The sequence below is a fragment of the Sorex araneus genome, chromosome 2 (assembly GCF_027595985.1).
Source record: "Sorex araneus isolate mSorAra2 chromosome 2, mSorAra2.pri, whole genome shotgun sequence".
Taxonomy (NCBI): Eukaryota; Metazoa; Chordata; class Mammalia; order Eulipotyphla; family Soricidae; genus Sorex; species Sorex araneus.
The window spans coordinates 361,060,029-361,084,197 of NC_073303.1; the positions used below are offsets into that span (position 1 = coordinate 361,060,029).

Sequence of the window (24,169 nt, forward strand, 5' to 3'; positions counted from 1 at the left end):
TTGACTGTGCCTAGCTTTGGAGAAATATGTTGAATGGATGAGCTTGACTGATACAAATTGATTACCTTATTTCACACTGAACAACAATGTCAGGAACCCACCTAAAATTCATAAATAGACATGTTTTGTCTATTTAGCCAACATCCAGGGTACCCTAGTTGGTTAAAAATATGGCACGGTGGTACACTGGTGGAGGGATGGGTGTTAGAACATTGTATGATTGAAATCTGATCATGAACAGCTTTGTAACTGTGTATCTCATGGTGATTCAATTAAAAATATTAACACACACAACTATTTTTGGTTCTTTCACAGAGGCTTTTTATTATTAGCCATGGCAAAGGCTACTTCCAAGAATGTGTTATAGCAAAGTTCTTCATACCAAGCTTTAAATCTAGGAGCACATGAGCTTTAACTGCCCCCATCAGACCACTTAACTTACATATTTACGTATAATCTGAACCTCCAGTATTCAGCACCTGACAAAGGCATGGACATTTTACATATGGAAAAGTCAAGGACACATGGGGCTCCATTTTATTTCTAATCCCAGGGGTAACTAGACACATAAAGTAAAACTTTTCAAGTGACTAATACTCTGAAAATGCCTAGGTTTCAGCATCAGATTTTTATTTGTGTGAAGTTTCCTAAGTATAGTTGTGAGTAAACATTCAGTGGTGTTAGCAACAGCTATAATGCCAGTATATGAACACAATGAAGAAACAAGTCTCACTCTGTTTACTTTGACAGCTATACAGTATCCTTCATTTCTCAAGTACTAATTTTATCAGCAAAAGGTCCCTTTATTAACTATTGCTCAAGTTTGCCTCATTGTGACAACCTCTGTTCTAACTAGCAGATTCCTGAACTCTGCAAGTGGGCTGGGAAACTCTCACCAATTTCCGGTAAACCATCCTTGAATACCTGGAATTTAACAGTGTCACAGAGTTTGAAATCTCACTTCCTCATTGAGTTTCCTCCAAAACTCAGATTGAGAAGATTATCTTTGTGTGTCCTCTATAGAACTTTCCTCAATTACATTAATTAATTTAATCAATTTTAAACATTTTGTTGGTCAATTTCCCATGCGCCCATCAAATCGATGTCTCTGGGAGGAAATGGATTTGTGCTGTCAGGGTTGGGCTGGACTTCAGTGATGTGGCACAGTGCTGGGGATGGAACTCAAATGTTCAGGCTTGCTGCATGGATGCTCTGTCACTGAAGCACATCCCTGAGCCCCTGGCTGCCCCCCCCTTTTTTTTTGCTTTTTGGGTCACACCCGACGATGCTCAGGGGTTACTCCTGGCTCTGCACTCAGGCTCTGCACTCAGGAATCAATCCTGGCTGTACTTGGGGGACCATATGGGATGCTGGGAATCAAACCCAGGATGGCCCAGTGCAAGACAAACGCCCTACCCGCTGTGCTATCCCTCCAGCCCCGCCCTCTGCCTTTTGAATAACAAAGCAGTCCAGGTTGAAGTTTGGACTGATCTAGGACAGAATGTACTTACTAAGCAACTGACCTTTTCCAGAACTCTGTGTCTAGTTCTGGATAAGGATTAGGGGATGGAGGTGTACTGAGATATGATAGAGGAATTTGCCTTGACACATTTTCATTGACTTTAGATAATGAAATATTTTAAGAAATACAGTTCAGAACTAAAATATTTAAAATAAATATCATAATAAATATAAATTAATATTTGAACATAGTTTTCATTATAGATGTTATTCCGTGCCATCTATAAAGTGGAGAAAATAATACTTGCTAAAGGTCTATGATTAATGAGTTAATTTATTCTTGTGGTTAGAATAGTATGTAATACAACAGCTATTGCCCAAAGTTAACCAACTATTTAAGTGGTGAACCAGAAAAGTTACTCTGGATAATCTGGTACCCAAATAGTCCTCTGATTTACCACCTCTAACTGCCACTGTATGTTCATGATAGATTTAACACGCAATCAAAATTCAGATGTTTCCAATGCTCTGTTTAGACTTTCAGAGTCTTGGAGAACATAAGAAAATATTCACAGCTTTTTTTAAATTTCGTAGTTATTTGATATATTCTATAAACAGAAAGTACTGAAAATTCCATATTATAGACATCTCACTGCATTTTCAGGCATTTAAAAATATGTAGTCAATGATGTTATGGTAGCTATAATTGCTGTGAAATTTTTCAAGGACTGAAAATAACTTCCAGTAAGCAAAACTAACGATAAGGGGATTTTAAAAATTTGGACTCAATATCTTAAATGATCATAGATTTAGAAAAAAGACTATGAGAAAGTCTTGGTTTAGGAATAAACCAATAATTTTTGGTTAGATAGCACCAAGTTTTGGGCTGTTTTTTAGGGTAGTTTGGGGCATACCTGGTGTGCTTAGGAGATACTCCAAGTTCTGCCTGGGTGCTTCTCGATTCAGTGGTTAGGGGACCACATGACGTTGGGGATCGAACCAATTTTGCAAAAATGCAACGCAAACAACTGAACTGTCTTTTTCCAGCTCCAAGAACTCCTTTGAAAGAATAGTGTAAGATGAGCTGGATTGTGCATTGCTAGATTCTTGGCTCCAGCATTTGGGGCATAAAATAGAACTAATACAACTTTTGAATTTCCTGAGTAAATTTTGAGATAGATTTATAATGAGAAAAGAATTTGTCTTCTAATTACAGTGAATCAGATATGATCTAATGTGTCTGAAAGCAGGCCTCATTAATGAACAGGTTCCTGTTAAGCTGGTAACTTTTTAAAGAAGATCTTGTTAAAATGAAGTTTGTATCTCTCTGTGAATGAATGGGACCCAGAAATTGTCTACTTTGCTCTAGATCATTAAATGAATCCTCTGAAAACACTGTATTTCATTCTTAGGAATTACATTGAATTTAATGTTCATTCTAGTTGCTTATACTAATGACTTGAAAACATGAAACTAAGTTAGATAACCTATAATTTTTCCCCTAATACTGTTAGTTTGTTACACCACCATAAGACATAAGTGATAAAATTCAGTACAGTATTGAGCAAATTAATTCAAGCTATATAGAAAGCTGACTATGCTCTCAAGAATCACTCTTGGCAGGCTTGGAGGGGAAGATGCCAGGAATTAACCACAAATTGGTCACATACAAGGCAATGGCCTTATCTGCTGTAATACCTCTTTGGTGCGATAAGCCATATAGAATCTTTGAAATTTAGTTAGGTTTTATGCTATGTCGAGTTTTCTTTGCAATGACAAAGTCATGAAGCTACAGATCACATTTATATTTCTTCACAATGTCAAACATTCAGATGAAGTTTTTATCCTCATTTATTAAGATCCCTATTCATTATGAAACTACCAAAGTATATGCTGACTTAACTGTGGGATACTAGCCAATCCCACTAAATCTAATTAAAATACTATATAATTGCCTACCTCTATATTATTTCTCTAGCTAGATGAATAAGTCTGTATGTGACGATGATAATGTAGTTTCCTATTTCTAATGTTAACTTTTAAAAAACATTTTAAAAAAGTGATATTAAAATGACATCTTTACCTAAGGGAGAAAAAAGCCTTATAAATTTAATGATAATCTCCCATATTAAAATCAGGTGATTTGTCTTCAGTAGTTTTAAATTTTCTGTTTTGATTCCCACAATTTTTTCTTTTTGGGTCACACCTGGCGATGCACAGGGGACATATGGGATGCTGGGAATTGAACCCAGGTCGGCCACGTGCAAGGCAAACGCCCTACCCGCTGTACTATTGCTTCAGTCCCTGATTCCCACAATTAAAAAAAAATTATTTTATAGGGATTTTATTTGTTTTGTGAGGATGAATAGATCTTAACTAAAACTAATGGTAATTAAAACTGAACAAGGCATTTACCATTAACTAAATATTGAAACAAAGTCTCTTTGATAAATGTAAAACTGGACTGAAAATATTAATATAGTTAAAACATACTTGTCAAATAACATTACAGTAACAGAAAATAGGAGTAGAGAAACTTAATGGCAATCCCAAATTGATAAATGACTCACATTTTATTGCCAAATGAACATACAATGAAAACAATTCTAGTAAGATTGAAGCAATAATAGAAATATTGGATTGTAATTGTAATGACTATAATATGGGTCAAGGAAATAAATTAATTATTTGAATTAACTCTATAAGATAAAATTACTAATGAGATTTCAGAAATGCTATAATTGATTTAAATATAATTCTAATCATTTAGGGAAAATGGTTTTGTTTTTCCCCCACATTTTTTATTAAAGCACTGTGATTTGCAGTGTTGTAGTAGGCATACAATATTACAGCACTAACCCCACCACTATTGTCAGCTACTCTCCACCAATGTCCCCAGGTTCATCCCATACCCAGTGACCCCCACCCCACTCCTTCAGCTTGCCCTGTTGACAGGCATCTTTCTTAGTTTGGTTGTAAAAGTTTGGGTCTCCTGATTTTCCTGAGTTCAGTGTTGTGTAGTTTGTGGTTTCGATATCTGGCTCTATTATTCCTTAACAATACTTGTATCTGACTCCCTTGACCTAGACCGGAACCCCCTGCTTCTCAACTATCTCTTTTCTCATCCCCTCTACTCTCTCTTTTCTTACCCTCCCTATTCTCTGGCACGAAGGTTGATCAGGACAATCTCCCTTTAAAACATTGTATCTCCTCATACATTTATTCTAGATACCACATATAAGTGATATCACCCTGTGCTTATCCTTCTTCTGGCTTCATTTAACATGATGTCTTCAGTTCCAACCATGTTGCCACAAATTGCATGATTTCATCATTCCTTACTGCTGTGTAGTATGTATACACCACATCTTCATGACCCATTTATCTGCTGTTGGACACTTAGGTTGATTCCAAATCTTAGTTATTGTAGTGAGTGCTGCAATGAATAATGGTGTGCATATATTCTTTTGAATGAATGTTTTTCTGTCCTGGGGCTAGGTACCCAAAAGTAGAATTGCTGGGTCATATGGGAGCTCAATTCTGAGCTTACTGAGTACCCTCTCTGCTGTGGAAGAAATGGTTTTGGTGATCAGAGAATTGGGATGACAAATAACCCTCTAAATAAATGGGAGTATAAGTATCCTCTACCATTCTCACATATATAACGATGGAGAAGACTTCTCTCTTACTATATTTATGTTTAGTGCTGGTCAGCTCAGATTTATTTTACTTAATAGCTATATAAATATCACTGTCAACCCATTGCTCATCGATTTGCTCGAGCGGGCACCAGTAACATCTCCATCGTGAGACTTGTTACTGTTTTTGGCATATCAAATACACCATCGGTAGCTTGCCAGGTTCTGCTGTGCAGGCGAGATACTCTTGGTAGCTTGCTTGGCTCTCCAAGAGGGGCAGAGGAATCGAACCCGGGTTGGCCGCATGCAAGGCGAATACCCTACCCACTGCGCTATTGCTCCAGCCCTTTATAAGTATATTTTTTTCTATTTAATTTATTTATATTGATCTTTGGAACACACCTGGCAGTGCTTTGGGGCTACTTCTGAATTGGTTCTTGGAGGTCAATGCTGGCAATACTCAGAAGGATCATGTGCTACCTGGGACAAAACCCACACCTTCTGCATGTAAAACCTGTGCTCAAGCCTGTTGAGCAATCTCCCCAACCCTTTAATTCTATATTTAGGAATATCATGATGATTGGGGAAGGCAAATTAGCTCTTATTTCATTGCATATTTCTTTAAAATGAAAGACATAATCTCAATATCATCATGTAAAGTTAGGTTGATCATTTTAGCCTATTTCATAGTTTTTATTTTTAACCAGTAATGATGAAACTAAGCTCTTTAAAATGAAAGAACTTATGTAGAGAAAGTGATCTACTCAGGGTAGAAATACAGGCTAGTCTTACTTCAATTTTTAGCAGTTGCGGTCACTAACAAGATTACAACTGGAAAAGACTAATGAGTGGCAATTTTAAATAGTCAACCTTTAAAGGATTGTTCTCCTTATTCTAACTTTACTCTTTAACTCTAAAATATAGTATTACTTATCTTTTTTGAATCTGCCTTAAGATATGCCATCTGGCTGCCTTCAAGAATCCCTGTAACTTTGAAGTCTCTGGCCAAAGATGAGTAATAGAAAAAGTGTAACACGAGTCAGAAGACCCAGCTCCGTGTTCTACTCTGAACCTCTACGTCATCATGTATAAACTTAGGTTGATCATTTCTGCCTATTTTACAGTCTTATTATTAACCAGTAACAATGAAACCATATGCTCCAAGAGACTCATGGCAACCTCCTTATCATTTATTTTAGCTCCTGAAGCTCCTATAGTGTCAGAAAGAAAGATGGAATCGATGTACAGTAAGATAAAAATCTAAGAAAGAATTCTGTGAAATACGATGTTCTCTAAAGAACACAGATGTGCTCACCCTTCTTTCTTTTCCCCCTTAGGACCGCTGCGGTTCCTTTCCCAGACAGAATCTGTCACAGCCTTTATGGGAGACACAGTCTTACTCAAGTGTGAAGTCATTGGAGAACCTATGCCAACAATACACTGGCAGAAAAACCAACAAGACTTGATGCCAGGTCCAGGTGACTCCCGAGTGGTGGTCCTGCCCTCCGGAGCCTTGCAGATCAGCAGACTTCAACCTGGCGACATCGGAATCTACCGGTGCTTAGCCCGGAACCCAGCCAGCACAAGAGCAGGAAATGAAGCAGAAGTCAGAATTTTATCAGGTAATACAATTGTTCTTTATTCCCTGTAGATGATTGACTCTCAGCTCATTTGAAGAACACTTTTTAAAACATATTTCATTGACTTTTCTTCTTTTGTTCCCCTGTGCATTTTGCAATCGTCAATTCTGTATAAGTTATTGGGGTTTTCTTGAATAAGTGTTTTTTTTTTTTTTTCTCAGCGATTCAATGAAGGTATTCCAAGGCTTTTAATTTTTTTTTTTTTAAATGTTTAAATGTCTTAGGCTTGAAGATTTTTTGAGACACAGGTACTTTCTGTGTATTTGATGTTATTCATTTATCCATTTACCTTGCTTGTTCCACTAATATATAATGAGGACTTCATCATGCAAAGTTCAAGGGAGTCCATAAATTGGTAATTATTTTTAATGTATTATCTCTTTTTTTTCTTTGATAATAGTCTGAGGTAGTTACAGTTAACCTCACTTTAAAGTATGAAGGTGAGATTTGGTAAGGTTAAAAGCTTTCCCCATTTTAATATTGAATATTTCTATTTTCTCATCCACTCGTGCACTCATTTCTCAAAAGCATTGAACTGAAAAATAGAGATTTTGCAACAAGTAACACTGAAACAGAGCCTGACTTATTAGAGTTGTTTAAAAAAATCATTTTTATTAGATATAAAAATAATCACAACAGTGATTGATATCATGAGAGGGAAGTTGTTAAGTTCCATCTTTGATCTCCCTTTATCTTTTCTTATAAAACTTTAAGACTCTGGGCTCATTTTCCTTTATGAAATAATCAGAAGTTTTGTTGAATTTCTAAGTCTGCTTTTTCAAAAACTATTATGATTCTATATATGCAATATCTATTTTTATTTAGTTTCATTTGTCTTGTTTGCTCAGATATGCTTGTGAGAATATATACATTTGAGTAACTGGCAGACTCCTTATCACAGTGCTTTTGCTGGCTCTTGTCTGTTTGTGCTGTTCTTCAGCTATGTGGAAGGTAATCTTCTTATGCCATTCTCAAAGCAAACTGGCAATTTGATTGAAAGTTTCCAGAACTTTAATTAGGACGTCTTTTAAAGTTCTTCTCTTTTGTGGATTCTCACTTCCATCAGTCACAAAGAAAGCAACTTAAATGTGTCAGTAATCATTAGCAACACAGTTACCTTCCCGTCATTATGCAGTGACAGATGCAGATGTAGCATTTATTCCCCAAACATGCCTTTACTTAGGTATGCATTACACAAAAATTTAAATATTTATATTCATATATCGTTAATAATGTATCTATTAAGTCAAAAAAGTCGGACTATGTCATATAAGAAATTATCTATGGCTAGTGTGTTTTTTCTAGATATTATGAAATAAGGTTAGACTAAAGATTAGATTTGATATTTAAATATGAATAAATATTAAAAAATAAAAGTTTTGAAAGGCACAGGTTATTTTTAAGTTGTAACTTCCATTTAGTCACTAATTTCATTAGCAATTAACAAATTTATGTTGTTTATTTGGCTGAAATAAAAATGCATTGACATTTTAGATTTATATGCATTTTTCTTCATAAATAGAAATTAAAAATTATAAAAATAGTTATATCTAATGAGACTTTTTTCTCACAAGTTCTGTGAATCTAAATATAAAATTCCAAAAGGAAATCTGTGCTGAAGTAACAAATACATATGCATACATGTTATTTTCATACTTAATTGAGCTTGTTCCAAGTGTTAGTTGCCAAATAAAGGAGTCACTGAAAGACCATGTTTTTGGTACTGTTTCTAATTATATCAATTTATATTCACACGCATATATTCCTTATGTATATTATATATGCATAATTTAAATATACATATATAATATTATATATAAATATATACTTTTATGTATTCTATTTATAGTCACATTTGCATCATGATTTAGATGTCAGAGACGTAGATCCACAAGCACAAAAACATATAAAAGCATGCATTAAAGAATAATTGAATGGTTAACTCCAGCCTGCTCTTACTTAACCACCTGGCTCTTTCATTAAAATGAATGTGCTAGTCCTTTCTCAGTAAACTTTCATTTTTTATAAGTACTAATTTGAGCAAGTTATAAACTGCATACATGCATTGCCTATACTCTATCCTAACACTAATTTTAATTCAAATTAACATAGTTATAATTTTAATTTTAAAATAACTTAGTTTAAAATTATGTATGTGTAAATATATTCAATAAAATAAAATATTTAAAAATAATTTAGAGTAGAATCAATGTAAGTAGAAAACAATTACATGATTAATTTGACTTTCAGTTTTAAGTGGCACCTGAATTATCACATTCTGAAAAATATTTTTTTCATGGCCAGGTATGTGCCATGTGATTAATGAAATTTTGCATTTATGTTTGCTTTAATTTGGGACAAAAATTGCTAATTTTAAGTTTTGAAATGTTGTCCAAGAGTGATTTTCACAGCAATTCATATGGACGATATTTGAATTAGTGCGCAGGTTTATCCAGTGTTAATAATACTTGTTTTATTGACGCCATACGGGTTTACGTGTAATAATTAGAGTTGCTTTTGTATACAACACATACTATCACCAAGTAATGAAAGTATCAAATTCAGGAAATGTTGGGGGAGCAATGTTTTTCTTCTAAGAAAAGAAGAAAAATTTAAAAAAGAAAAACAGTTGAATGTGCACTGAAAATCTTGGAGAAAACTGATCAATAGCTGCAACTAATGTTGTCTCAAGTAATTCAAAAGTGAACATGTTGGAAGATACAGATCTTTGAAGCATTACAGTTATTTGTGAGAAAGGAGTAAAATATAGTCTCAAATGCAAAGTTCTCACTGAGTTTGGAATAGGTTAGTGATATTATTGTGTTCAATATAAATTACAGAGCATTGAAAGATTTTCTTACACTCTCGCACTTTTTTTCAAAATCAAAATAAGTAGTTATTAATTTTATTCAGTGAGAAGTTAAGGCACTTCAATTTATGTCAGTTTGTACACCCCAAATATGGATGAATAATATCCACTCTATTTTTTGCCTTTCATCCTCTCTCTGTCTGTCTCTCTCACTCTCTGTCTCTGTCTGTCTCTCTCTGTCTCTCTCTCTACCTCTCTCTCTCTGTATAGTTTCACATTCTCCTTAGAATTAATAGTCTCTTAATACAACTCTTTTACTGCATAAAAAATAACAGGAAATTTGGAAAATCATAAATAATAATCTAATTATTATTAATGTTTTGAGATGAATAGTATATTTGCGTATAAGGAATTGCATAGCATTAAAATGTAAGTAGTTTCCTTTTGAAATATTTATTAAAAAACAATAAGAGTTAAGATGTTTAAGATGTTTTATTGTATGTGATCGAGAACATATGAGGCCTTGAAGCAGCCATTGGGATTCAATTCTCATTACATATAAGTGCCAAGCAGTAGACTGAATTACTGAATTATAAATCTGCTGTGGGCACTAGGTTGATTAAAACAACTGGCCCATACACTAGAGCTCCTGTTTTAGTTTTCTTAATGGCCTAATTGAATTGATCAATTGGTAATTCAATCTATTGTTCATCCATTTAATACATTTAGATGACCAAGAGTCCTGGATAGAACTGAACTAAATACCTATATTATTAGAAACATTGGGTTTTAATAGTATCAAACTAAAATATAGTTAAATGACTTTTTCTCTTTAATATTTTTTCCTAAAATAAATTACAGAAATTATTTTAAAATTTTTGTAATTTAAAGGGAAATTGGTCTGGAGTGATAACACAAGGTAGGCCATTACCTTGCATGGGGCCGACCCAGGTTCGATTCCTCCACCCCTCTCAGAGATCCTGGCAAGCTACCAAGAATATCTTGCCCATACGGCAGAGCCTGGCAAGCTACCCATGGTGTATTCGATATGCCAAAAACAGTAACAACAGGTCTCAAAATGGAGACATTACTGGTGCCCACTTGAGCAAATCGATGAGCAACGGGATGACAGTGAGAGGGAAATTATGAATATTTTTACTTTTAAAAGTTTTAGAATTTTAGGTATAGTTCCAAATAAATAGTTTCATTGCTAAGAATATGTCACTAATCCATTGGTCCCATTATATCTTTTAGTGTGGCTAATCTTCATAATGCATATATAATTAAACATGTTGCTGTCACTTATTTTATAACGTCTAGAGTCATTGCCTGTAAGGGAAAGCAAAGAAGACACTAATGTATTTTACAAAGTATCATCAGACTACACAGTTAATCCATGAGACAACATGATTAAATAAGCCAGGGAGTGTTAAGTTTATGTAAATATATCTGGTTTCAAATCAGCACAAAAATAAATTATTTTAGAAAATTAAGAAATTATTTATATCGATGATTAATTTTCCACACCATCAGCAGATAAGCTTTTGTAGAATAATAGCAGCAAATGATTAATTTGTAGTGAGAAGTTGAACTGTCTTTTAGATAACCTTGAATCTTATATCCAGGAACTTAGACTTGATTGATTTTACTGATAATTGGGAATTTAGTGAATACTACAATATAATCATTCATTTAGAAAAACATGCAAGAAAGTGAAGAACCAATAAAATGGATATGTTGTCTACTTTTTGTTTGGTATTTAATGTTTTTCTCTGCTGGTACCTCCATGCGTGAAACCTGTTCAAATGTGTGGAAAGAGGCCTCGAGCATGGCTGTGGCTAGGTTCCGGTGGTCTTCAGCAGCCGGGAGCTCTGCTTGGGGTGGGGAGGGAAGCTGGAGCCCATCCCCTCTGAGGGGCTCTGGGGAAGACAGCCAGGTGTGCGGGCAAGAGACTCTCTTGCTTCAGAGGAACCCAGGTGTGTGTAATCCCATCAATGGCCAATATCCAGAGCCATGGGGTCGCAAAGATATCTTGTAGCCTACTTCTCCCTCTGGGAGAAACTGGCAAGCTTCTGAGAGTTTCCTGCCCACTTGGGACAGCCTTGCAAGCTTCGCATGGTGTATTCATATGCTAAAGCCAGTAACAAGCTGGATCTCCTTCCCCTGACCCTGAAAGAGCCTCCAGTGCGACATCTTTGGGAAGGCCGAGTGGAGAGAGACTTCTAAGATCTCAGGGAAAGGACGAATGGAGAGGTTACTGAGCCCGCTTGAGAAATAGAGGATTAACGAGATTTCGTGATCGTGATTTAATGTTTTAACTCATTAGATTTTTTCATAGTTATATATTTAAGGCCAATTTTTGAATAAAACTAGATTTTTTTTTTTCTTTTTGGGTCACACCTAGCAATGCACAGGGTTTACTCCTGGCTCATGCACTCAGGAATTACTCCTGGCGGTGCTCAGGGGACCATGTGGTATGCTGGAAATCAAACCTGGGTCAGCTGTGTGCAAGGCAAATGCCCTACCCGCTGTGCAATTGCTCCAGCCCCTAAAACTAGATCTTAAACATAATTCTGTCAATAGGACACTGTTAGTTTATATAAGGATACTGCTAGGATATATTATAGACCTATGTTAGATAAAATGATTTATTGAGATTTTCTTCTATTTGGTACTTAGAAAAGAATAAAGAATAATTTCTCCCTACTATGAATTATATGAATTTCACATTTATTAAATAATTTATCATTTTAATTTAGATTGTATTAATGGATAAAGATAGGATTATCACAGTCAACAGTGGGTTCAGATCATATTGGATACAGATTGATAAATTAATATTTGCACTTCCTATTTCAAACTAATGTTATAATAAGTTGATAGTATGGAGGGAGAGAACCTAATGATATGGAGTATATGCTTTGAATATAGGAGACACAGGTTAATCCCTGGGATTGTATGGTCTCAGCCGGGAGTAGCACCTGAGCACCAATAGGCATGTCTGAGCCTCCCTCCATCCCAAATAATATCTTAAAATCTTAGAGTCTTCCACTTATCTAGGTACACATCTGTTTTACCATTTTCTAGTTGTGAAGTTTTGGGCAGATTATTTGATTATTACTCTGATAACAAATTAACAGATTCTGAGTCTGGATTTCTAAATATTTATCTACTGTTAATACTTTGTGTTCCTGTCATTTTTTTGTCTAACACATTGTCTAATAGTTTTATTTAATTCAAAATTTACTTTATAACATCAGATGCAACCATCGTCTACTGCAATTATTTCTGATTAACACTTTGCTGCATCATTTTCAATTTTACATCTTCATCAACATCATTTTGCTGTATGAAATATTGCCAGGTTAACTCTTAAACATAATTTCTAGTACTTGACTATACGCCACTACCAATTAACTGAGCCTCTAAAATCCTTCACTGTCACTGTCACTGTCACTGTCACTGTCATCCCGTTGCTCATCGATTTGCTCAAGCTAGCACCAGTAATGTCTTCATTGTGAGACTAGTTGTTACTGTTTTGGCATATCAAATACTCCATGGGTAGCTTGCCAGGCTCTGCTGTGTGGGTGGGATACTCTCGGTAGCTGGCAGGGCTCTCCAAGAGGATGGAGGAATCAACCTGGGTCGGCGTCGGCCTCGTGCAAGGCAAGCGTCCTACCTGCTGTGCTATAGCTCCAGCCCGTAAAATCCTTCGTTTCCTAAAAAGGTTGAACTAGACAGTCTTTCCAAATCTTACTCCAAAGATCTCATTACTTCATCTGAAATTCTTTTTAAAATTCGGTCTTTAAGACTTCAACTTTTCTTGACAAACTCTTAGTATTAAAACAATAAGATCATGGTTTATTTATTTTTGTTTGATTTCCTTTCTTTTTTTTGGCCATACCTAGTGGTTTCTAGGGTTTACTCCTGGCTCTTTGCTCAGGGTCAGTTCTGGCAGTGATGAGGGGAAGATTTGTGGTGCCAGGGATCAAACTATGTCAGCTGTGTGCAAGGTAAACACCTTACCCACTCTACTATTTCTCACATCCCTAAACACAGTTTTTTTCTTGTCTTAATAGTTGGTTGTTTAATTTTCTTCTTATTGCTTTTTTGTTGATGTACAATATTATAGAGATCAAGGGCTTATCTTCATCTCTCTCTCTATATATATGTATATATATAATTGTTTTCCCTCCTACAATCAAAGTTCCATCATCCCGCCAAGAAAAAGACATTTTTTAATTCATTCTTCCAACCCCTCCTTCTTTCCCTCTAGCATATGTCATAGTTCCATAAGCTCTTGGAGATAGTCTTATTGGGATTTTTTTTAACTCATCTCTACCTTTATGTGTTCACATAAACATATAAATGAAATCTGCCATTGACTTTCACTTCCTTCCTTATTTATTTCACTTAGCATAGTCATTCCAAGATTCATTGATTTTTGTGCCACATGGCCCTATTTCATCTTCTTTAATGGCTGGGTAGTAATCCATTAAGTATACGTCATCACTTCTTTATCCAGTCATTTAGTAATAGAATTTTTGATTTATGGGGGCCGAAGAATTAATACAGTAGTGGGCAGGGCACTTGCCTTGCATGTGGCCAAACAGGTTCAATCCCCCCCCCCCCCCTTATGATCCTGTAGCCCCTCTTGGTGTGAACTCAAGTGCAGAGCCAAGAATAAGCTTTGAGTACTGCTAGGTGTGGCCTAAAATAAGCAAAATAATTAAGACAAAAGGCTCCATGTTGGGGGTCAGAGAGATAGTACATCAGGGAGGGTACTTGCCCTGCATGCAGATGACCCAGGTTCAATCCCTGGCAACCCATATAGTCCTTTGAGCGCTGCCAGGAATGATCCCTGAACACAAAGCCAGGAGCAAGCACTTAGGATGCTGGATTGGACCCCCCAATTTTTTTAATTTAATTTAGGATTTGTTTTTTTCCCATATCTTGGCTGGTGTGAATAATTCTGCTTTGAACATAGGAATTCATATATACTTTTAATTTAACATTTTCCTATTTTCAAGACAAATAGCTGAATGTAGTATTGCTGGATTTTTCAGATAAATGGCTAAATGTAGTACTGCTGGATTTTATAAAAAATTTGCTGTGTCTTTTTTTGTTTTAAGAAGTCTCCATTACATGTTCCATATTAAATTAATATCCCCACCAATAGTGATTCAGAGTTCCCTTTTTCTTTACGTCCTTACTAACACTTGCTTTTTTCTAAATATTTTATATAAGACACAACCACAGGTGCACAACAATAATCATGTTTGTTTTGATTTGTACTTCTCTAATAATTAGTATGCAAGCTGAGTATAGCCAATCAAGAGGCAAGGATTCTTATCACCTGTTATGTATTAGTTGTAATATTTGCTATTATTATGTAGTAGCCCCAATAAAGGTAATCGGTAGGTTAGAAATAATCAAAACACTTTCATTAATGTTGAATCTTTCACAGTTCATTGGTATATCTCATTATGTAAATTGTACTGCAAAAAACATTAGATCAAGTTGCTTTTGGAGGAAGGGGGGAAAGAGCATCATATTATTGGAAAGAAAACAAAAGATGTTTCTCTACTCTTTTAAAAATCATAAACTTAGTTTGTGTGGTACTATTTCTGTATTTTAAAAAGACATTGCCAATTCTACTAAGTGGCATATAAAAGAATTTTTCTTAATCACATATTCTTCATGGGGCTGGAGCAATAGCACTGTGAATAAGGCCTTTGCCTTGCACGCGGCCGACCTGGGTTTGATTCCTCCACCCCTCTTGGAGAGCCCAGCAAGCTACCGAGAGTATCTCTCCCTCATGGCAGAGCCTGGACAGCTACCTGTGGCATATTCGATATGCCAAAAACAGTAACAACAAGTCTCACAATGGAGATGTTACTGGTGACCGCTCAAGCAAATCGATGAGCAACTGGATGACAGTGACAGTGAACATATGCAAAGACAACTTATTGAAGGACAAGTCTTCTATATGTGATCTTTGGAGAAATACTCAGGTTGTTTGCCCATGTTTTCATTGTGTTGCTTGTTTTTCTTTGTTTTGTTTTTGTTTATTTGTATGTTGTTGAATTGTGTGAGTTCTTTATATACTTTGGATAATTATCCCCTTGTCAGTGGTATTATAGGTAAATATAATTTTTCCATTTCTATTTAAGTTGTTAACTGTTTATTTCACTATGTTAAATTTTTAATTTTGATATCATCATTTCTGTATTCTTGCTTTCATTTTCCTTGCCATGGGAGCTGAATTTCTAAATACTTCTCTTAATATTGAGATTCTGGAATGTAACAACTATGGCCAGAGGAAATGTAGGAGTGACTAATCAGTTTCATAAATTTGTGGTTATCCAACTTTTAGATTAATTTAAAGAGCAAGTTTTTAGTTGGCTTATATTGTTATAAGTACACCAGAAGGATATTGAAAAACTTTTATTGAATAGTCAGCATGTCTCACTGAACAGTGAAATGACTGAATTCCATGACACCATCTCCACAAAGATAACTCTAGCCTTCTCTTTAAATGGACAATCATATGATATTAGGTTAGCCACCATAGTTAAAAACTTAAAACCAATGTGCATAATTGACACAAGTACTATTTCGCATGGGGGTGATGAAATTCTATTCAGATGCTGAGGGAAGTGGGGTGTGAAACTGTGCTAGTAAGCTTTAGTGTCTTACTGAAAATATAAGTAGACAAGTTTTATTTGTCTTTTCAATTATTAGGAAAACAAGTATTTTTTTCCTAAAGCTATTTGGTGTGTTATCATTAAACTCAGGATTCCCAGGTAGAAAAAAAAAGTGCTGAATACTGGAGGATATATCACATTTTTCTTGTCATATCTCTCATTCTAATATCACAAGCGATTTTCTCATCACCAAGTACATTTTCTTTTTGATGTTAGTTATTGGTCATACTATCTCCTCTTGAATCCCATTCCTTAAAGGTTTATTATTTCATATATGGTCAGAAGCAAAATATCCAGGACAGTCCTTGGCATAGAGAAATGAATGTTCCTTGAAAAGTAAAGCTCTGCCTATTTCCAAAAGTCTATTTCCATTGCAACTGCAGGAAGGGAGAGGGAAATGAAAGATTAGTCAGTCAGCCTCAGCTTATAAAATGAGGGATTCCCTGAGGATTTGTGGAACACAAACCTGTAATGTGTGAATGCTGAACTCACAAAAGTGAGTAATAGGACTGACAGAACTTATTTCTTTGGCCCTTCCTGATATAAGTTTATTCTTGAGACATAAAAGTACATGCTTAGTAGTTATGGGCACAACTTTTGGTTCAACATTGAAAAAATACAAAATTAACCACATAAACTTGATTGTGTTAGAACAAAAAAATCAATTATTTTTCCTACAAGATTTTTAATTTTTAAATGATAAATATTTTTTGAATTTATATAAATTTATGTAAAATATTTCTGGGTTTAATAACTAACTTTGACACATGATCATGGTAGCATTTATTTTCTGGAACTCTAGTGTCAGTTGTAAAATTTTTAAAAATAATTCTATAAATGATAAATCCCTTTCTTCAAAGCTCTGCCAAATGCAACTGATAGACTCAGAATTTGCCTGTGAGACACAGAAGTGATATGGCCATATGCCAATTATAATAATAGACACTCCCCTTTCTTCCTCCAAATTCTAACTACAAATAGCAGTATGTGTATGTATATGAAAAAAGAGGAAATATGAACAGATGTAGGGATATTTACAGAGTAAGAATTTCACTTTTAGTACTGAATTACTGTAAATGAAGAGGATAATTAATAGAATCATGGTGTGATGAAAACTTGCTCCTAAGAAATGGCTTCCTTCTTACTTTCAGTTCAGATCTCTCCAACTTTTGGTTTTTATGCTTTTTAAAATATATTTTTATTCTTGTTATTAGTCTGAATTGGGCTTTTTTAAAAAATAAAATGTACTTTAAACACATGTTAAGAAATATTTTTATGATATTTTTCACTCAGAGCGCATATTGCCTTACCAACTTATATTTCAAGGGGCGCAGCACCTGCTAAATTTCCTGTAAGAACAAGAGAGGGGAGGCTGAGGAGTCAGCAGGTGAACAGTAGGCTAGTTTGATATGGAGGATCAGACAGAGGAAACGTCCTTTAAAGTTAAATTAATTTGTAACTCTTATGCCTCTAAAGAAATCAAAGAGAATAACCCACCTTAGCCTGTGGCAGCCTTTCATTTCCAATTTGAGAAGGGTTTGATAGTCCATTGAGGCTCAAATTTAATAAAGAAAGCTTGAATGTGTACAATAAGAAAGAAGGGTTTTACATTCTGGATGCTTAAAAGTTAAAAGCAAATACTGGTTACCATGAGTGTATAATTACTAAAAATAAAATATGAGGGGGCCACGCAGTGTCTCTCTTTGCCAACTTCGTTTGGTAGTCTCGGGGTGCTTCCCCCACCCCATGGAGGCAGATCGCGATGGTAGGTGAAGGAAGGAATAAGGACTAGGCTGGTTGGTGTCAGTTGCAGTTTATTTCATTCCCATCTCCATTTTCCACTGATTTCTCTTCCTGTTTCTTCATCCCACATGCTACTTTATTCTTTTACTGGATCCCCCTTCATTCTCCTTCTGTGTCTGGATCCTCCAGCCCCCTCTTACAGTCTAGTTAAATCTTAAAGCATGAGAGGTTGGAGTAATAATTACACATAGGTGTGGTCATACAGAGGTAAAGAGGTAAAGTCTTTCCCTCAGGAGATGCTTCTTCTAGGGCAGATACTTATACTGCAGGAGGACCCACCCAAGAGTGGAATCCCCTGGGTGTGTTTTTCCTCTCCTTGTCCAACAAACATATAAACATTCATAATATTTATCATTTTGGACACAGTAAGAAATATATTAAGCTTATAGAATTGCTCTCTTGGGGTCATCTCGGTCTCAGACTACAGTGCTCAGGCCAGATTAGTCTTTCCTATCCCTAGCAGGGTCCTAATCTCAACATTACTTTTGGATATTGATAGCATTTGTCCATGGCCATGCTCTTATAGTTGAGTATCATGGCACTTTGGCCTGGCCCATTTCGATGCCAGGATAGCTCACAGTTTGCCCTGGGTCCATTCAGTCCCTCGTCGGGACCCTGCTTTTGGGGTTCTAGGATCTAAGGGTAACTGAGGCTTAAGTCAAGAAAGCAGATGCCCAGAAGGGAATATTATTCGGAGTCTTAACTCCCAAGTTACAAGAGCATAATATTAACTGTCTTCCTGTGTCTATACAAAAAGGACATTGCTTTAAAGTAAACTTGAAAAGACATAAGGAGAGGAGAAAGGCAATATTTCACTCATGCATATAAAATCCTAGATTTCTGAGGAATTTGACCTTACAAGTTAAAAAGAGTCTGATTGGAGGGAAAAGGTGGTAGACTGTTTGGAGAATAGAGCATAGGGAAGTATTTACAAATAAACAAAGTGGAATGGAAGTGCCTCAGGAGCACTATGGTAAACCTAAGCTTCCTGTGGCAAGGAAAACAGGACATATTAATGTTATCCTAAAATGTTTAAGGCTACATTCCAATAAACACAGAGAAATGGAGGTGCTTCAAGAGCACTGTGATGGGTTCCACCCAATAAACCTAAGCTCTCTGTAGTCAACTATCCTACAAAACCAATGTTATCCTACATATGAGGAAGACATTTGTGAAAAAAAAAACTTTCCCCCTTGCTGACATGAATGACAATAGAGAATGATTAAACCTTTTTCTGCCTCCATTTTTCTTAGATTTATTTGTGTGAGCTCAGTGTTGTGGTTCCTAAAGAATAGTTTGTGAAAATGGCACCATTTAAAAGTAATAAAAGTCATTGTCTTCACTGAATGAACACAAAATCCAGTTGGCTTCCTAGCATACCAATCCCATGTTATGTCCTAGAATAACATGGGATTACTTGTTACATGGAACATTCCATTACATGGAATCTACTTCTCAGTCTGAAGTAGATCATAGGTGGGATATTTTGTATAATTATTTGTTCATATGTCCTGGGGGAAGGCATAATTATATGGCCCCAAGGAGTTTGGGAAAGTCTCTGAACACAAAGAATGAAATAAAGCTTCCAGCCACCCTCAAGGACTAAATTCAGCTGGTGAATTTAATCTCTGGTAGCTATTATTAATTTTTTTGAAATGATTTTAAACAAAAAATATTCTCTCAAGTTTTCTTAATGTGACTTCCCATGTGTCTTTGGGGAATAGGCTATGCAGATAGTTAAATCTTTTTTTGGAATATGCGAAATTTTAGGGTGAATGTGACTTCATGTGATCCAACATGCTTCTGGATTTTAATAATTTATCACTGAAAGTCAGAGGGAATATTTAAGTGTCACAAATGTTAAATACAGAGAATGAGGAGAAAGAGAATGAGGAAGAATAGGAGGTATGCCTTTCCTGTTTGGAAGATGAAAAACTATTTTCATATGAAGAGAAAGTAGGCTTTTTGAATGTCCGAAGAATGGACAATTTGTTGAGACTGTATCTTCAACAGTTCTCAATGTGTAGATATTCACCATTTATGCTGCTTCTTTAATTGTCAGTGTCAGGGATTGAATTCAGGTCACATGCATGTGAAGTATGTATGTGCTGTTATAGCCTTTGCCCATCTTGATACACAAGGTGGTTCTTGAGATCCTTTCAGGTGATCTATGAAGTCAAACATTTTAATGACAATATGAATATACTTTTTAACCATGACTCAAAAATGGCTCCAATGAGGTAGTAAAATTATTAATTTATTATATTCTAATTCTTAAATATATCCATTAATAGCCTGCATGTCAAAGAAGGAATTATGCATGACGTGTTTCAAAGTACAATAGTTTTAGAGTGGTAAACACAATGGTTCTGGATCACTTTTATGATAATTTGCATTTCATGTAGAATTAACAGGGTATTTTATTCATAACTTTTACTCAAAAGTACAAACAGCAAAAAAACTATAGCTATGGGGGTTGGTCTACATCTAGACAAATTTTTCTCAAAAATGAAAGAAGTGATACTATCACTACAATAAAAATAGAATTTGTTGCCAAGGAAAAAATTCAGGCTTTTAAATTAAAATTAGAAATTTGGAGAACTTATATCCACCAGCGAATATTTGACAGCGACACAACATTTAAAGACCTTTGTGAGGGGATTGGTGGCAATAGTGACAAATGAGATTTTTAGATTCTGTATAATGAAATGTGTCAACATTTGGAAGATCTATCTGATTCAGTGTGCCTTTCAAGATGATATTTGACTGATATGACATATTCATTCCTGGGTAAAATCTATTTTAAAATGTAGATAGATCAAGAAATTTCACATAACATTGCACAAAGTAATCATTGCTATGGTGTCAGATTACACATTGCAACAACTTTAAAGAAACTAGTTATTGAGTTTAGGTGTTGTAATAAAGAATAAAATTTACTGTTATCTGAAAAGGCTAATCAAACAAAAAACTCTCCAACTATGCATCTATATGTAGTTGGATTACTTTTATATAGCCTAATCAAATTAATTTATAATAAAACAGTGAATGCAGAAAATAGTAACACCATATAACTATCTTTTACTAAGCAACTTATTAAAATTTTACAAGACTGCAAATACTGTCATTCTTTATACAGATTTATTTTAGAAAACTATGACTTTAGTAGTAGGTGTTTTTGGAGAAGCTATGAATACATGTTTAAATATTTTGTAAATTACCATTTTTTACTATGATACCACTTATAGATACAAGTGAACATGAACAACTACATGAACAACTTGCTGTGGGTCCTTTCTAATTTTAAGATGACAACAAGCTTGACATCCACTGTCCACTTACTTCTTATTTTCTTTCAATGTGTGTTTAGATACCATGACTTCCAATATGTTAACAAATAATAGAATTTTTGCATAATATGTACTAATACCACAACTACCCCTAGAGTTTTAGTAACCCTACATCAAAGTCTTAAAGAGTCTTCCAACCACTGAACCCTAGCAAACTCTTTTCTTTAGTCTAATTCCCAGTGTCTGTTACTATTATCCAATTGCAGTTTCCTTATTAAGCTTCTTTATAGTCCACAGAAGAGATACATCTCTGTGTTTGTCCTCCCTTTCTGATTCAGCATGCCCCCTAGTTCCATTCATGTTGTAGTACATTTTTCTCATTGCTGAGAAATATTCTATTGTGTATGTATAATGCAGGTTTTTTTACCCATTTGTCTGTTTGTTGGGTTGTTTCCATATCTCATTCTCATACATTGGGTTATTTCCATCATGTTGTAGTAAAAATAGGAGTAAAACTATCATTTCGGTATAACATTTTGGGCCTTGGGTGGATGCCAAGAAGTGGAAGTGCTAGATCATATGGAAATGCAATTCATAATTTTTTGAGATCTCTATACTGTTTTCTATCAGGGCTGAATCGGATGACATTCCCATCAACAGTGAACTGGGAGATGGAGTGCCTTTCTTTCTTTGAACAAATGATTGTAGATCGTTTAACATATTTTTCTGCAGATAACAGATTGAGCTAGAATAGGACAAAGTTTCTTTTAAAACAGTTCAAAAATAAAAGAATGAAAAGGATATGAAACAAAAAGAAAATAAGGGAAAAGAAATGAAAAAGCCAAGAGATTATGGTTTCTGTTAGGTCTTACGCATATACAGAGATCACTATCACTCTAATGACTATTCCCTTTTCTCTATTTTCCTACAACCCTTCTGCTTTCTGAGGGGGATTAGCTATATCACCACCAGTATGACGATGAGATCTGACCAGAGAATCTGGTTCACAAAATCTCCTGACAAGAAAAGGCTAAACTGGGTTTTAGTTGAAGGAAATGATGACTATTTGTAACCAACTTAAAAGAAAAAAGAAATGTACTTTCTTGCATTTTATTCCATGAAATAATGTGAATAGGTTGGCTTTTTTTACTGTGAAATTCCAACATCAAAACTGTTTTAACTTATTTAATTTTAAAGCTCTTGTCCAAATAATCCACACTCACATTATCATTCCACTTTTATTTTTAAATACACATATGTGAAGACCACATATATGACACCTATGTCTAGTCTAGAGAATAAAAACAGAGTGACCAGGTGTATTCTTATCATAATTTATTAATTAAAACATTATAAATTGGTATTCTGATGCCATTTTACATGAGTAACTATTTGTTATTAATTAGTTAATGTTTTTAATGTTATTAATTAGTTAATGTTAATTAATCAGAAAATGTCTTATGCTATTAGCTAGGTAGTTCTTATATGGGTCAGTGTTCCCACAGTAGGAAAAAATGCCTTTTATTAGTAATTACCAATTTTAGTACAGTTCAGTTGCTATTTGGTCAACAAATCCATGACATAAAATTTCTAATGCACACCTCCCAGAGCTTTGTCATAAATACTACTATTTTTATGTGGCACATTTATTGTATGTAACTAAAACACTAGCATTGAGGAATAGTTGGTAGAAACAAAACATTTAGATAGACATCCATTATAAAGGGAGCGCTTACCAGTGCATATTTTTAGGACCTGTCCATTTCAGTAAATTTATTTAAAAAAATAATATACTTCAAATCATTTCTTTTTCTCTTTTAATTTTTTATCCCACCCAGTGTTGCTTGGGGGGCTCCTCCTGGCTCTGTGCTCAAGTGTCACTCCTAGCAATGCCCAGCAGACTACGTGGTCCTGGGAATAGAACCAAGATCACCCACATGCACAGCATGTGCTTGGCCTGTTGAGTTGTCTCACCCCCAAATCAATTCAATTTTATTTGAAAAATTACTTCTATAAAGGAAATTAAACAAACCGTCAGCTATTTTGAAGTTTGGGGACTATTTTTTTCTTTTACAATATTGGTTTGGCTTAATAAGGATTAGCACATTTTGAAAAGTTGTTCAATATTTTCATTGTGAAGAATATTTACTTTTTGTTGCTGTAACAACCAGAAGCAGATGTGAGAAGACTGAAAAAGTGTGAATCTCTTTCTCCACACAAAGATTATTTTAGATGACAATTACTCTCTCAACTAGTAACTGGAGAATTGGTGTTCTATTAATCTGTGGTGTGCCAGTGTGAAGTTGCAGCAGGATAAAGAAGATTAACAATGTCAACCTGATGCAGTTCTCCTGTCACTACCCTCCCTCTCTGATCACCCACATCCCACAGTGTGTGAAACCATTGAATATAAACTCCCTCGGCACTTCTCCATTCGTCCAAATTCTAGGTTGCAAGATTTTTTTATTGCCTCACATTTTTTAGTTTCAATTTTTTTTGTTTCCAAATGGACAAGTTACATGATATTACATTAAGATGAAGTTAGCCTGAATCAAGCCTTCATACAGGGGTGTGAATTTTAATGTAAAATTGCAATTTATTTTATTTTATTTTATTTTATTCTATTTTATTTTTGCCTTTTGGGTCACACCCAGCAATGCTCAGGGGTTACTCCTGGCTCTACACTCAGGAATTACTCCTGGCGGTGCTCGGGGGACCATATGGGTGGCTGGGAATCGAACCTGGGTCGGCTGCGTGCAAGGCAAATGCCCTACCTGCTGTACTATTACTCCATGCCCTGCATTTTATTTTAAATAAATGA

The 24,169-nt window shown here is 35.1% G+C and overlaps 1 protein-coding gene across 1 annotated transcript in view; it reads left to right on the forward strand.

Annotated features, from left to right (window-relative positions):
* The window catches only part of DCC (DCC netrin 1 receptor), a 1,194,095-nt gene that overhangs the window by 559,188 nt on the left and 610,738 nt on the right, over positions 1–24,169 (forward strand). The window contains exon 3 of the mRNA XM_055127868.1: positions 6,437–6,721. Coding sequence (XP_054983843.1) covers positions 6,437–6,721 — 285 coding nt within the window. The remainder of the gene's footprint in view (positions 1–6,436; positions 6,722–24,169) is intronic.